Source organism: Hypanus sabinus, assembly GCF_030144855.1.
Source record: "Hypanus sabinus isolate sHypSab1 chromosome X1 unlocalized genomic scaffold, sHypSab1.hap1 SUPER_X1_unloc_16, whole genome shotgun sequence".
NCBI lineage: Eukaryota > Metazoa > Chordata > Chondrichthyes > Myliobatiformes > Dasyatidae > Hypanus > Hypanus sabinus.
The window spans coordinates 313,941-326,257 of record NW_026778964.1 but is presented as its reverse complement, the minus strand read 5'-3'; the positions used below and the strand labels follow the sequence as shown (position 1 = coordinate 326,257).

Here is a 12,317-nt window from a genome sequence, read left to right as displayed (position 1 = left end):
AATCACGCGCAGTCACGGGGGAGAACGTACGGGCAGTGCTGGGCCCTGAACTCGGACACCCTGAGCTGCAATAGTGTCGCGCTAACCGCTGCCCTCCCGCGGGGCCCCGCTGAGCTGTTTTGTCTGTTTGGTGTGGCCAGCTCGGAGCCCGGCACCTGCTCTGGGAGGGACACCCTCACTGCCGGCAGGAGGAGAGGAAAGACAAGGCATGAAGGGATTACCCCAGGGGACGTCACACTTGGCACTCATCGACGCTCTGCCTGCATCCTCAGACTTCGCTTCAGAGAAGGAGGCCGTTCTGCTAGCAGCCGGAGTCTAGAAGAAAAGAAACAACGAAGTCAGCGCACGTTATTTCAAGATACGAGCCCACGTCGTCCAGTTACATTCACGTGACCCACTAACCGTACATCTTCAGAAAGCGCGTAAACCCGCAGCACTGGGATTAAACCCAGGCAGCCATGTGCAAACTCCTGTTACAGGGATCTGTACTGGGTCCAACGTTGTTTGTCATATACATTAATGATCTTGATAATGGGGTGGTAAATTGGATTAGTAAGTATGCAGATGATACTAAGATAGGTGGCGTTGTGGATAATGAAGCAGGTTTTTCAAAGCTTGCAGAGAGATTTAGGCCAGTTAGAAGAGTGGGCTGAACGATGGCAGATGGAGTTTAATGCTGATAAGTGTGAGGTGCTACATTTTGGTAGGACTAATCAAAATAGGACATACATGGTAAATGGTAGGGCATTGAGGAATGCAGTAGAACAGAGTGATCTGGGAATAATGGTGCATAGTTCCCTGAAGGTGGAATCTCATGTGGACAGAGTGGTGAAGAAAACGTTTGGTATGCTGGCCTTTACAAATCATAGCATTGAGTATAGGAGTTGGGATGTAATGTTAAAATTGTACAAGGCATTGGTGAGGCCAAATTTGGAGTATTGTGTACAGTTCTGGTCACCGAATTATAGGAAAGATGTCAACAAATTAGAGAGAGTACAGAGGAGATTTATGAGAATGTTACCTGGGTTTCAGCACCTAAGTTACAGAGAAAGGTTGAACAAGTTAGGTCTTTATTCTTTGGAGCGTAGAAGGTTGATGGGGGGACTTGAAAGAGGTATTTAAAATTATGAGGGGGATAGATAGAGTTGACGTGGATAGGCTTTTTCCATTGAGAGTAGGGGAGATTCAAATGAGAGGACATGAGTTGAGAGTTAGGGGACAAAAGTTTAAGGGTAACGCGAGGGGGAACTTCTTTACTCAGAGAGTAGTAGCTGTATGGAATGAGCTTCCAGTAGAAGTGGTAGAGGCAGGTTCGGTATTGTCATTTAAAGTAAAATTGGATAGGTATACAGACAGGAAGGGAATGGAGGGTTATGGGCTGAGTGCGGGTCGGTGGGACTAGGTGAGAGTAAGCGTTCGGGACGGACTAGAAGGGCCCAGATGGCCTGCTTCCGTGCTGTAATTGTTATATGTTATATGGACGGTGGTGGAACGGGACACGGGGCCTTGGCTGTCGCTGTAACAAAGCCATGCTAGTCTGCTGTCGAGCAGGTTAGTCGAAGCAGCCCAGGGCATCCCTGGCACCAGCCCCCTGGACACTTCAACCCCGTAAGTTCTGGCACCGTCTTCTAGGACGAACAGACCATGGGTAGTCAGGATGCAGAACCACCCCTCCCTCCTCATCACACGGGTGCCCCTCCCCAGGGCCGTGTGCCCTGCCCATCCCTGTACACTCTGCTCACACCTGACTGCACGGCCAGACGCTCGAGCAATCACATTGGCAAGTTCACCGACGACACGGGTCTCATCAGCGACAGCGATGAGACGGTCTGTGGGGGCGGGGGGGGGGGGCAAAGACCTTGACTGGCAAAACATCTTGTGCAACCTCTCACAGTCCCGGAACACATCGTACGCAGTCGGGAAATCTCAGCCAATTTCTGAGGAGAGCTGGTCTTTGCAAATCGGTGCTCCTGTCATTCTACGGGTGCCCAGTAGGGGGCGCCCTAACAATCTGCCCCATAGCGGGGCAGGAATTCTCCACAACGGTGAGTCAGAGCTGCCCAACGCGTCACCGGCACCAATCTACCCGCCCAATCACAGACACAGATACAGAAAGGGGCCAGTAACGTCATGAAGGAGCCCACCCACTCTGCTCACGGACTGGTTGTCCCACCCCCATCGGGGAGAAGGCTACGCAGCATCAATAGACAGTAGGTGCAGGAGTAGGCCATTCGGCCCTTCTAGTCAGCACCGCCATTCACTGTGATCATGGCTGATCATCTACAATCAGTGCCCCGTTCCTGCCCTCTCCCCATAACCCTTGACTCCGCTATCTATAAGAGCTCTATCTAACTCTTTCTTGAATGCATCCAGAGGATTGGCCTCCACTGCCTTCTGAGGCAGAGCATTCCACAGATCCACAACTCTCTGGGTGAAACAGTTTTTCCTCAACTCCGTTCTAAATGGCCGACCCCTTACTCTTAAACTGTGGCCTCTGGTTCTGGACTACCCCACCCCCCCAACATCGGGAACATGTTTCCTGCCTCTAGCGCAGGGGTCGGCAACCCGCGGCTCCAGAGCCACATGCGGCTCTTTCATCTCTGTGCTGCGGCTCCCTGTGGTTTGTTAGTTTTTGAAATGTAATTCGAAATTTGAAGATTATGGTGATCTTGTACAATCTAAATAAAACGTTGTGGAGACCCCATTTCCTGGCACATCCGAACCGGCTCACAATTAGCCACCGTTCCGGCTAAGGGAGATAGCCTACGGGGGTTTGTGAGTACGTGTCTTTTGGAGCATCCGCGCCCACGGGGGGCGGGTTGAGGGAGGCTTTAAAGCAAGGCTGTTTAGTTCGAATAAAGTTATCTTTGACTGCAGTCTTTATTTTAGCGCTGCGTGTAGCACACCGCTACAACGTGTTTTTTATCGCTATTAATATACATCACAACTGCCAATGCCTGACACCTGCCAGTGCGCGCTTTCTTTTAATTCTTCGATCCAAGGTAGGCTAACTATGGAGTAACCTTCAACCCAACGTCTTTTTTTCGGAGTTCAAAATGTTTTTGTTGCATGCAGAAATGTAATTTCGTTTTCTCTGCAGGAGTTCATCAATTTCATAAATGCAACACATTATAGTTTGTTTATACATAGCATAAAGGCAAAAAAAACCCGTTGTATGCAGTGTTATTTCATTTTAAATGTCAAACGGGTTTTGTGGCTCCCAGTGTTTTCTTTTCTGTGGGAAATGGGTCCATATTGGCTCTTTCAGTGGTAAACTTTGCCGACCCCTGCTCTAGCGTGTCCAATCCCTTAATAATCTTACATGTTTCAAGCAGATCCCCTCTCATTCCAGTGTACACAAGCCCAGCCGCTCCAATCTTTCAACATGTGACAGTCCCGTCATCCCGGGAATCAACCTCGTGAACCTACGCTGCACTCCCTCAATAGCAAGAATGTCCTTCCTCAGATTTGGAGACCAAAACTGAACACAGTACTCCAGGTGTGGTCTCACCAGGGCCCTGTACAACTGCCCTGGACCTCTTTGCTCCTATACTCAACCCCGCTTGTTATAAAGGCCAGCATGCCATTAGCTTTCTTCACGGCCTGCTGTACCTGCATGCTTACTTTCAGTGACTGACGGACAAGGACACCTACATCCACCCCAGGGACCACCAGACTCTCAGGTTTAAAGCAGGCTTGTTATCAAAGTGCGTACAGATTATACACCCTTCAGATTTGTCTCCTAGCAGGCAGCCACGAGACAAAGAAACCCAATAGAACCCATTGAAGAAAAAGACCTTCCCCAAGCAGTAAGGCTGATCAACACCTCCACACCCCAAAACCACCATTAGCTTACCATCTCCAGTCACAGTCACCTTACGTACAGCCTAGCGTCACTTTATGGACATACAACCAATCAATGGCACCGCCATTCACTGTGATCATGGCTGATCATCCACAATCAGTACCCCGTTCCTGCCCTCTCCCCATCTCCCTTGACCCCGCTATCTACAAGAGCTCTATCTAACTCTCTCTTGAAAGCATCCAGAGGATTGGCCTCCACTGCCCCCATTTTTCCAAACGTTCGCTTTACGACAACTCACTGTTACAAAAAGACCTACAATGGTACCTGTTTTCGCTAACCAGAGGATTTTCGCTTTCACAAAAAAGAGACGCCCACTTAATATGTGTGTTCACCCTGAGAAAGACTACAATGACTGTGAAGCCTTGTGCGGGCAGCTGTGCGCGCATGCGTGTACGTGCTGATTTTTTTTCTTCAAATCGATTTCGGCTCACTGGCTTCCCGGTTCTGATAAGTGAAACTACACCTACGTACAATATTTCTACTTTACATAGGCTGCATATTTATCATATCATTCCTGCTTTTACTACACGTTAGTGTTATTTTAGGTTTTATGTGTTATTTGGTATGATTTGGTAGGTTATATTTTGAGACTGAGAACGCTCAAAAATTTTCCCCATATAAATTAATTGTAATTGCTTCTTCGCTTTATGACATTTCAGCTTACAAACGGTTTCATAAGAACGCTCTCCGTCTTCGGATCACGGGGGAAACCTCGTGAAACCGTTCACGCCTGGACATTGAACTGACCCCCGACACCTGTATAGAAGTGATCTTGCATATTTATGTTTATTGTGTTCTTTATCTTCTTGTGGTTATTTTTGGTGCTGAATCAGATCCGGAGTACCACTTATTCCGTTCCCCTTTACTCTCGTGCGCTGGAAATGAGATTGAGCAATCTCAAACCTTTGCTCGGGGCTGAGAGAGCCAGCACCACAGAGAGGGTGTGGGCCAGGCAGAATGCGCTTCCTCCCATCTCACACTCATAATGCATAGGAGCAGAATGAGGCCATCTGGCCCATCAATCTCCTCCTCAGCCCCACTCCGCGGCCTTCTCCCCGTAACCTTTGATGCCGTGTCCCATCCAGAACCTATTAGACAGCCTTAAATACACCCCGTGACCCAGCCTCCACAGCTGGGCAAATTCACCACCCTCTGACTTAAGAAATTTCCCTGCATCTCTGTTTTGAATGGACAGCCCTCTATCCTGAGGCTGTGCTCTCTTGTCCTAGACTCCCCCACCATAGGAAACATCCTTCCCACATCTACTCTGCCTAGGCCTTTCACACATTTGACAGGTTTCAATGAGATCCCCCCTCATCCTTCTGAATTCCAGTGAGTACAGACCCAGAGCCATCAAATGTTCCTCATACGATAACCCTTTCATTCCTGGAATCATCCTTGTGAACCTCCTCTGGACCCTCTCCAATGCCAGCACATCTCTTCTAAGATGAGGGGCCCAAAACTGTTCACAATACTCAAGGTGAGGCCTCACCAGCGCCTTATAAAGCCTCAGCATCACATCCCTGCTCCTGTATTCTAGACCTCTTGAAATGAATGCTAACATGGCATTTGCCTTCCTCACCACTGACTCAATCTGCAAGTAAACCTTCAGGTTGTTCTGTATAAGGACTCCCAAGTCCCTCTGCATCTCAAATTGCTGGATTTCCTTCCTATTTAGAAACTAGTCCGCACATTTATTTCTGCTATCAAAGTGCATGACTACGCATTTTCCAACATTGCATTTCATTTGCCACTTTCTTGCCCATTCTCCTGATCTGTGTCAAAGTCCTTCTGCAGCCTGACTGTTTCCTCAACACTACCTGCCCCGTCCACCGATCTTCATATCACCTGCAAACTTGGCAACAAAGTTCCATCATCAAAATCATTTACATACAGCATAAAAAGAAGAGGTCCCCTGCAGAACACCACCAGTCACTGGCAGCCAACCAGAAAAGGATCTTTTTATCCACACAGCTTCGGGACTCAGTAACGCTTGGGAGAGTGCTCAGGGTCAGGTTTATCGTCACAGCGACGTGACGTGAATCTTACTGTCCTGCTGCAGCATCACAGCACAGTGCGTAAAATATACTCTGAAGTACAATGACGGACAGGCAGGTAATTAGGCGGGGTAAAATGAGAGGCAAAAAATGGCCGAGGCGAAGTTCACAGGCTCGTCACCCGGTTCAGAAACCTGACGGCAGACGGGAAGCTGAGTTTCCAGCCCCCCGCAGCTTTTCCCCGACCCTGTGTCCCAGACGGCGAGAGTGCTCTCCACAGCAGTACGCTGGCAGGAATTCTGAAACTCGCTGGACTCTTGGCTGGGGTGGGGCGGAACAACCTTGCACTCAGCGTCAGTCAGACCAAGGGGCTGACTTCAGGAAGGGGAAGTCGAGGGAACACACACCAGTCCGCATTGAGGGATCGGCAGTGGAGAGGGTGAGCAGTTTCAAGTTCCTGGGGGATCAGCATCTTCGAGGATCTATCCTGCCCCAACATATCGATGCAATTACAAAGAAGGCACAACATCAGCTATATTTCATTAGGAGTCTGAGGAGATCTGTTATGTCACCGAAGACTACAACAGGTCCACTCTGGCGAGCATTCTGACTAGCTGCTTCACCTTCTGGTGCGGAGGGGGCAGTGGCACCCTGATTGCAAAGAGCTGCAGAGGGTTACAGACTCAGTCAGCTCCATCATGGGCACTAGTCTCCGCAGCATCCAGGACATCTTCAAAAGGCGATGCCTCTGGAAGGCGGTGTCCATCATTAAGGACCCCCAGCACCCAGTCAAGCCCTCCTCTCATTGCCACCAACAGGAAGGAGGTACAGGAGACTGAAGACACACACTCAGCGATTCAGGAACAGCTTCTTCCCCTCTGCCATCAGGGAGGAGGTACAGGAGCCTGAAGACACACACTCAACGATTCAGGAACAGCTTCTTCCCCTCTGCCATCAGGGAGGAGGTACAGGAGCCTGAAGACACACACTCAACGATTCAGGAACGGCTTCTTCCCCTCTGCCATCAGAGAGGAGGTACAGGAGCCTGAAGACACACACTCAACGATTCAGGAACAGCTTCTTCCCCTCTGCCATCAGGGAGGGGGTACAGGAGCCTGAAGTTCATACCCACAGATAGGCTGGGCTATCCGCAACACCCTTTGCAGAGCTCCGAGATTGAGGGTTGTACAGTTCCCATACCAGGCAGTGACACAGCCAGTCAATGGTACACACACAGTACATGGATATATATCATAAATATATATTTCCTACTGTAATTTATTTTAGGTATTGCACAAATTTAATGGCACTTGTCGGCGATCATAAACCTGATTCCGACTCATACCCAGAGAGAAACAAGCCTCATTAACCCTGCACCGATCCCTGCCCGGTGTTTGCAATAATACAGGAACCAAGCAGTACATTGACCACCACCGGCCGATAAGAAGCCCGCTAGGCGCCGAAAGCAGCGACCTGTGGGTTTCCGGCCGGCCTTACTTACCGAAGGACTACCACTGGCGTTCAGCAGGAAATTGGCGGTGTGGGCGGCCACGGGCGGCTGGTCGGGAATGCTTCGCTGGCCCAGGGCCATTCCCACGATCGCAGTCATGTGCGTCTCTGTACCAAAAACGTAGATCGGAATTCCAGTTGTCTTTCCTGCGGATAGGCGACACAAGGGTTGGGTAACGTGGAACAAGGTGACATGAAAAAGACTAAACAACGATAACCGTAAGTGTCAAAGTTATATCGCATACAAACAGGCTCGTTGGCCCGCAATCGGACCATGGAGCCTACTCTGCCATTCCATCACCCTCTCAACCCCATTTCTCCTGTCTTCTCCCCGTAACCTTTGATGCCCTGACTAACCAGAAACGTGTCAACTTCTGCTTCAAAAATACCCAATGACTTTGGCTTCACAGCCGTCTGTGACAATGAATTTCACAGATTCACCACACTCTGGCTAAAGAAAATCCTCCTCATCTCTGCTATTAAAGGACAACCTGCTATTCTAAAGCTGGGCACACTCTCCACATCCACTCTGTGTCCTCTGGTCCTAGACTCCCCCACTATAGGAAACATCCTCTCCACATCCACTCTATCTGTGCCCTCTGGTCCTAGACTCCCCACTATAGGAAACATCCGCTCCACATCCACTCTGTTTGTGTCCCTCTGGTCCTAGACTCCCCCACTACAGGAAACATCCTCTCCACATCCACTCTATCTGTGTCCTCTGATCCTAGACTCCGCCCCCACTATAGGAAACATCCTCTCCACATCCACTCTATCTGTGTCCTCTGGTCCTAGACTCCCCCACTACAGGAAACATCCTCTCCACATCCACTCTATCTGTGTCCTCTGATCTTAGACTCCGCCCCCACTCTAGGAAACATCCTCTCCACATCCACTCTATCTGTGTCCTCTGGTCCTAGACTCCCCCACGATAGGAAACATCCTCTCCACATCCACTCTTATCTGTGTCCTCTGGTCCTAGACTCCCCCACTATCGGAAACATCCTCTCCACATCCACTCTATCTGTGTCCTCTGGTCCTAGACTCCCCCACTATCGGAAACATCCTCTCCACATCCACTCTATCTGTGTCCTCTGGTCCTAGACTCCCCCACTATCGGAAACATCCTCTCCACATCCACTCTATCTGTGTCCTCTGGTCCTAGACTCCCCCACTATAGGAAACATCCTCTCCACATCCACTCTATCTGTGTCCTCTGGTCCTAGACTCCCCCACTACAGGAAACATCCTCTCCACATCCACTCTATCTGTGTCCTCTGGTCCTAGACTCCCCCACTACAGGAAACATCCTCTCCACCTCCACTCTATCTGTGTCCTCTGGTCCTAGACTCCCCCACTATAGGAAACATCCTCTCCACATCCACTCTATCTGTGTCCTCTGGTCCTAGACTCCCCCACTACAGGAAACATCCTCTCCACATCCACTCTATCTGTGTCCTCTGGTCCTAGACTCCCCCACTACAGGAAACATCCTCTCCACATCCACTCTATCTGTGTCCTCTGATCCTAGACTCCGCCCCCACTCTAGGAAACATCCTCTCCACATCCACTCTATCTGTGTCCTCTGGTCCTAGACTCCCCCACTCTAGGAAACATCCTCTCCACATCCACTCTATCTGTGTCCTCTGGTCCTAGACTCCCCCACTCTAGGAAACATCCTCTCCACATCCACTCTATCTGTGTCCTCTGGTCCTAGACTCCCCCACTCTAGGAAACATCCTCTCCACATCCACTCTATCTGTGTCCTCTGGTCCTAGACTCCCCCACTCTAGGAAACATCCTCACCACATCCACTCTATCTGTGTCCTCTGGTCCTAGACTCCCCCACTATAGGAAACATCCTCTCCAGATCCACTCTATCTAGGCCTTTCAATACTCGATAGCATTCAATAAGAACCCCCCCCCCCCCTCCAGCAAGCCATAAAATGCACTTCATAATTAACCCTTTCATTCCCAGGATCGTTCTCGGGAACCTCCTCTGGACCCTCTCCAATGTCAACACATCCTTACTCGAATCTGGGGCGCCCGAAACCACTCACGGTACCCCGGGTGCAGTCTGACCGCTGTCTTAGAAAGCCTCAGGTCTCCATCCTTGATTTTATACTCTCGTCCTCTGGACTGACTCGACCTGCCAATTAACCTCCAGGGCAGGGGTTCCCGGCCCTTTCCCACACCACCGAGGGGTCAGCGGTCCCCGGGCTGGGAATGCCTGCACGGAATCGCTTTGCCCCTCCGATTTCCGAATTCCCCCCCGATTTAGAAGCTGCCCACGCTGACCAAATTGGTTAAGATCTCCTGTCCAAATGCCTCTTAAACACCGTAACTGTACCCCGCCCTTTCTAACTACTCCGCACACCCGCCACTCTGTTTGGAAACACCTGCCCCTCACACCACAAAGCTGCACCCAAGTCTCAGACTCTCCTAATCGAGGGGAAGACTGTCATCGCCCATATTACCGATGCACCGTGTGATCTTATGCACCCAGCATCTCACCTTCAAAGGAAGAGTCCCAGCCCATCTGGTCCTTCCTTAAAAGCCCTCGAATACCAGGAAGTTCTGAGGCATCGCAGCGATGCCTCCAAAATGCAGCATCCATCATTAAGGCCCCATCACCCAGGACATGCCCTCTTCTCATTGTGGAAAAAAATAAGACCGGATATCGTGGGCACATCACAGGCGCTAGCCTCCGGAGTAACAAAGTCGCCTTCAAAATGCTACACCTCGAAGAGGCGGCATCTATCATTAAAGTGCCCCACTACCCTCTTCTCAGGTCTACCATCAGGGAGGGGGTACAGGAGCCTGAAGACACAAACTCAGCAATTCAGGAACAGCTTCTTCCCCTCTGCCATCAGGGAGGAGGTACAGGAGCCTGAAGACACACACTCAGTGATTCAGGAACAGCTTCTTCCCCTCTGCCATCAGGGAAGAGGTACAGGAGCCCGAAGACACACACTCGGCGATTCAAGAACAGCCTCTTCCCCTCTGCCATCAGGGAGGGGGTACAGGAGCCTGAAGACACACACTCAACGATTCAGGAACAGCTTCTTCCCCTCTGCCATCAGGGAGGAGGTACAGGAGCCTGAAGACACACACTCAACGATTCAGGAACAGCTTCTTCCCCTCTGCCATCAGGGAGGAGGTACAGGAGCCTGAAGACACACACTCAGCGATTCAGGAACAGCTTCTTCCCCTCTGCCATCAGGGAGGAGGTACAGGAGCCTGAAGACACACACTCAACGATTCAGGAACAGCTTCTTCCCCTCTGACATCTGATTTCTGAACGGACATTGAACCCAGGAACACTACTTCAGCACTTTTTTTAGTTCTATTTTTGTACTATATATTTATTTAAATAAATAAATAGATGAATAAGTGTGTGTGTGTGTGCATGAATGGGAGAGAGAGGAGAGGGAGGGGGAGGGGAGAGACACAGAGCGAGAGCGTGGGAGAGAGAGATTGATTCATTGATTGATTCGGGATACTTGCAGGCATATCGTAAACCAGGCTGTCATTGGTTTCCTTTTGTGGGGGAATCATGCCTGAAATAACAAACAGGATAGACACCGGAGAATCGGCAGATGTCGTGCACTTGAACCTTCGGAAGACCTTTGCCCAGGTGCCACACATGAGGCTGCTTAACAAGCTGTCGGGATGCTTGCGAAATGTTCTCTGCACTGTTTACCTTTAAATATTTGTTCCTCTTATCAATGCCAGAGTGGACGGGCAATTTATTTCAACATCCTACAACAAATGGGGAACCTCACACACCCATCTCCTCTTTGCAAAAACCAGCCAGACTTTTTTTTTTAAAATGAATTTCGGCTGCAGACCAAAATGCTGAAAAGTTTAATTGTCATTCAACCACATAGATGAATGCAGCCAATAGAAACAGCGTTCCTTCAGGGCCAAGGGGCGAAACGCAGTCACACACACAGCACAAGATACGTATGGGACGCATAACTGTGACAGCAGTAAGCTCACACAGTCGCACTAAGTAATGATGCAGCCCAAGTCCGCGAGCGTCACGGCTTGAAGACGGGCGAAGCGCGGAGCCGCGGTTCCGCCGGAACAAGCACACAGCAGTTCCCCATCTCGCACCAGTGAACACAACCCAGCTCCTCCTTGTGCCGAGCAAACACTGGAGAGCAGCACCAACTCAACGTACTGCCATCTATCCAGGAGCTAATACCTCGTGTATACTGCAAAACCCGCGGACGAGGCTTACTCACCGACTTCGCCCATGACGCGGAGTCCCTCTTGATAATTGGGTCCGCCCCTCCTGACGAAAATGGAGACGTTGTGATTCTGCAGGGGGGTCTGGTAGTCTTTGATCGCACGTACTATGCCCTGGGGAAAGAATTTAATAGATAAACAGGCAGAAACTCAAGGTTATCTACATCTCCACACAAACCTCGCTCCAAGCAACGTTCACCAAACGCTGGACCAGCTTAGAAGGTCGGGCACCATCGATGGGGGGGGGGGGGGGGGGAGTGTTTCCAACCTTTTTTGAGGGCGTGGAGCACTACCATTAACTGAGGGGTCAGTTGGGAAGCCCCAATCTATGGAAATGAACTACAAGTCCATCTATGGGCTACAAGTAAGATTCTTCACTGGTGGGTCTCCGTGGGTAGGGAAGAGAATATGGAGAATCTGTAAGTACGGTGATGGGAGGGGAAGGGGGATTTGCCGTAGTGATCTCTCGGCATTAAGGAACAGCTTGCCGAGTTAACTGAACGGACGGGAACGCGTCTGATGTAATATAATGTGGAAAAAGGGATGCATGTTGTCATGTTCATTCATTATGTGCTGTGTCATATGACACCATAATTATGTGCTGTGTCATATGACATCATCATTGCGTGCCGTGTTGTGTGACGTGGGCGATCACAGTAACCATGATTGTTCTTGGCAAATTTTTTCCAAAG

General features: G+C 50.1%; 1 protein-coding gene across 1 annotated transcript in view; it reads right to left on the bottom strand.

Moving 5' to 3' along the window:
- LOC132385611 (ATP-citrate synthase-like) overlaps positions 1–12,317 on the bottom strand; it is a 174,275-nt gene that overhangs the window by 75,071 nt on the left and 86,887 nt on the right. The window contains exons 15-17 of the mRNA XM_059957784.1: positions 11,622–11,739; positions 7,364–7,518; positions 222–315 (exon numbers count right to left, since the gene is read on the bottom strand). Coding sequence (XP_059813767.1) covers positions 222–315; positions 7,364–7,518; positions 11,622–11,739 — 367 coding nt within the window. The remainder of the gene's footprint in view (positions 1–221; positions 316–7,363; positions 7,519–11,621; positions 11,740–12,317) is intronic.